Source organism: Elephantulus edwardii, unplaced genomic scaffold (genome assembly GCF_000299155.1).
Source record: "Elephantulus edwardii isolate Elephantulus edwardi_28Jun2011 unplaced genomic scaffold, EleEdw1.0 scaffold00065, whole genome shotgun sequence".
Taxonomy (NCBI): Eukaryota; Metazoa; Chordata; class Mammalia; order Macroscelidea; family Macroscelididae; genus Elephantulus; species Elephantulus edwardii.
This window is the reverse complement of record NW_006399815.1, coordinates 4,247,741-4,248,443: the sequence shown is the minus strand read 5'-3', so window position 1 is coordinate 4,248,443 and position 703 is coordinate 4,247,741. Positions and strand designations below refer to the sequence as shown.

Sequence of the window (703 nt, the reverse complement as noted above, 5' to 3'; positions counted from 1 at the left end):
TCCCCCTGGCCTCCAGCTCCCTCCCTCCCCACCACCTCCTCCTCCTCCCCCTCCCTCCCTCCCTCCCTGCGCCGCCGCCGCCGCCGCCGCCGCCGCCACCGCCGGCCCATGACTGAGCCCCGCCGCCGCCGGCCGAGGAATGGGCTCCGGGCTCTGGTAGGAAGCGCAGGGAGCGGGGGGCGCTTTTAAAACACCGATCTGGGTTTTTTAAAAACCTCCATTGAAAAAATAATGGCAAACTCGACGGGGAAGGCGCCTCCGGATGAGCGGAGAAAGGGACTCGCTTTCCTGGACGAGCTGCGGCAGTTCCACCACAGCAGAGGGTGAGAGCAGAACCGGGGGGGCAGCGCCGGGGCGAGCCGGGGCGAACGGGGCTCTCCCGCTCGGGCCGGGCACGGGGTCCCGGCTGACAAGTGCGGGGCTTTCTCTCTCCCGCAGGTCGCCTTTTAAAAAAATCCCTGCGGTGGGTGGGAAGGAGCTGGATCTTCACGGTCTCTACACCAGAGTCACTACTTTAGGCGGATTCGCGAAGGTGAGTGGAAGTTTTAATTTGTATTTCCCTCTCGCTGGCCTTCTCCAAAAAGTCTCCTTTGACCCCGGAGTGGGCGCTCGGGGCGAAAGGGGTGGCCTGAGGGGGCAAAAGGCGTTCTTTTCGCTCGCAGCCGGTGGCACGGAGGCGGACGACGGCGGGGCTGTTTTTGGC

General features: G+C 65.0%; 1 protein-coding gene across 1 annotated transcript in view; it reads left to right on the top strand.

Moving 5' to 3' along the window:
• Window positions 1-231: 231 nt before the first annotated feature.
• ARID2 (AT rich interactive domain 2 (ARID, RFX-like)) overlaps window positions 232-703 on the top strand; it is a 270,114-nt gene continuing 269,642 nt past the window's right edge. The window contains exons 1-2 of the mRNA XM_006888177.1: window positions 232-323; window positions 439-532. Coding sequence (XP_006888239.1) covers window positions 232-323; window positions 439-532 — 186 coding nt within the window. The remainder of the gene's footprint in view (window positions 324-438; window positions 533-703) is intronic.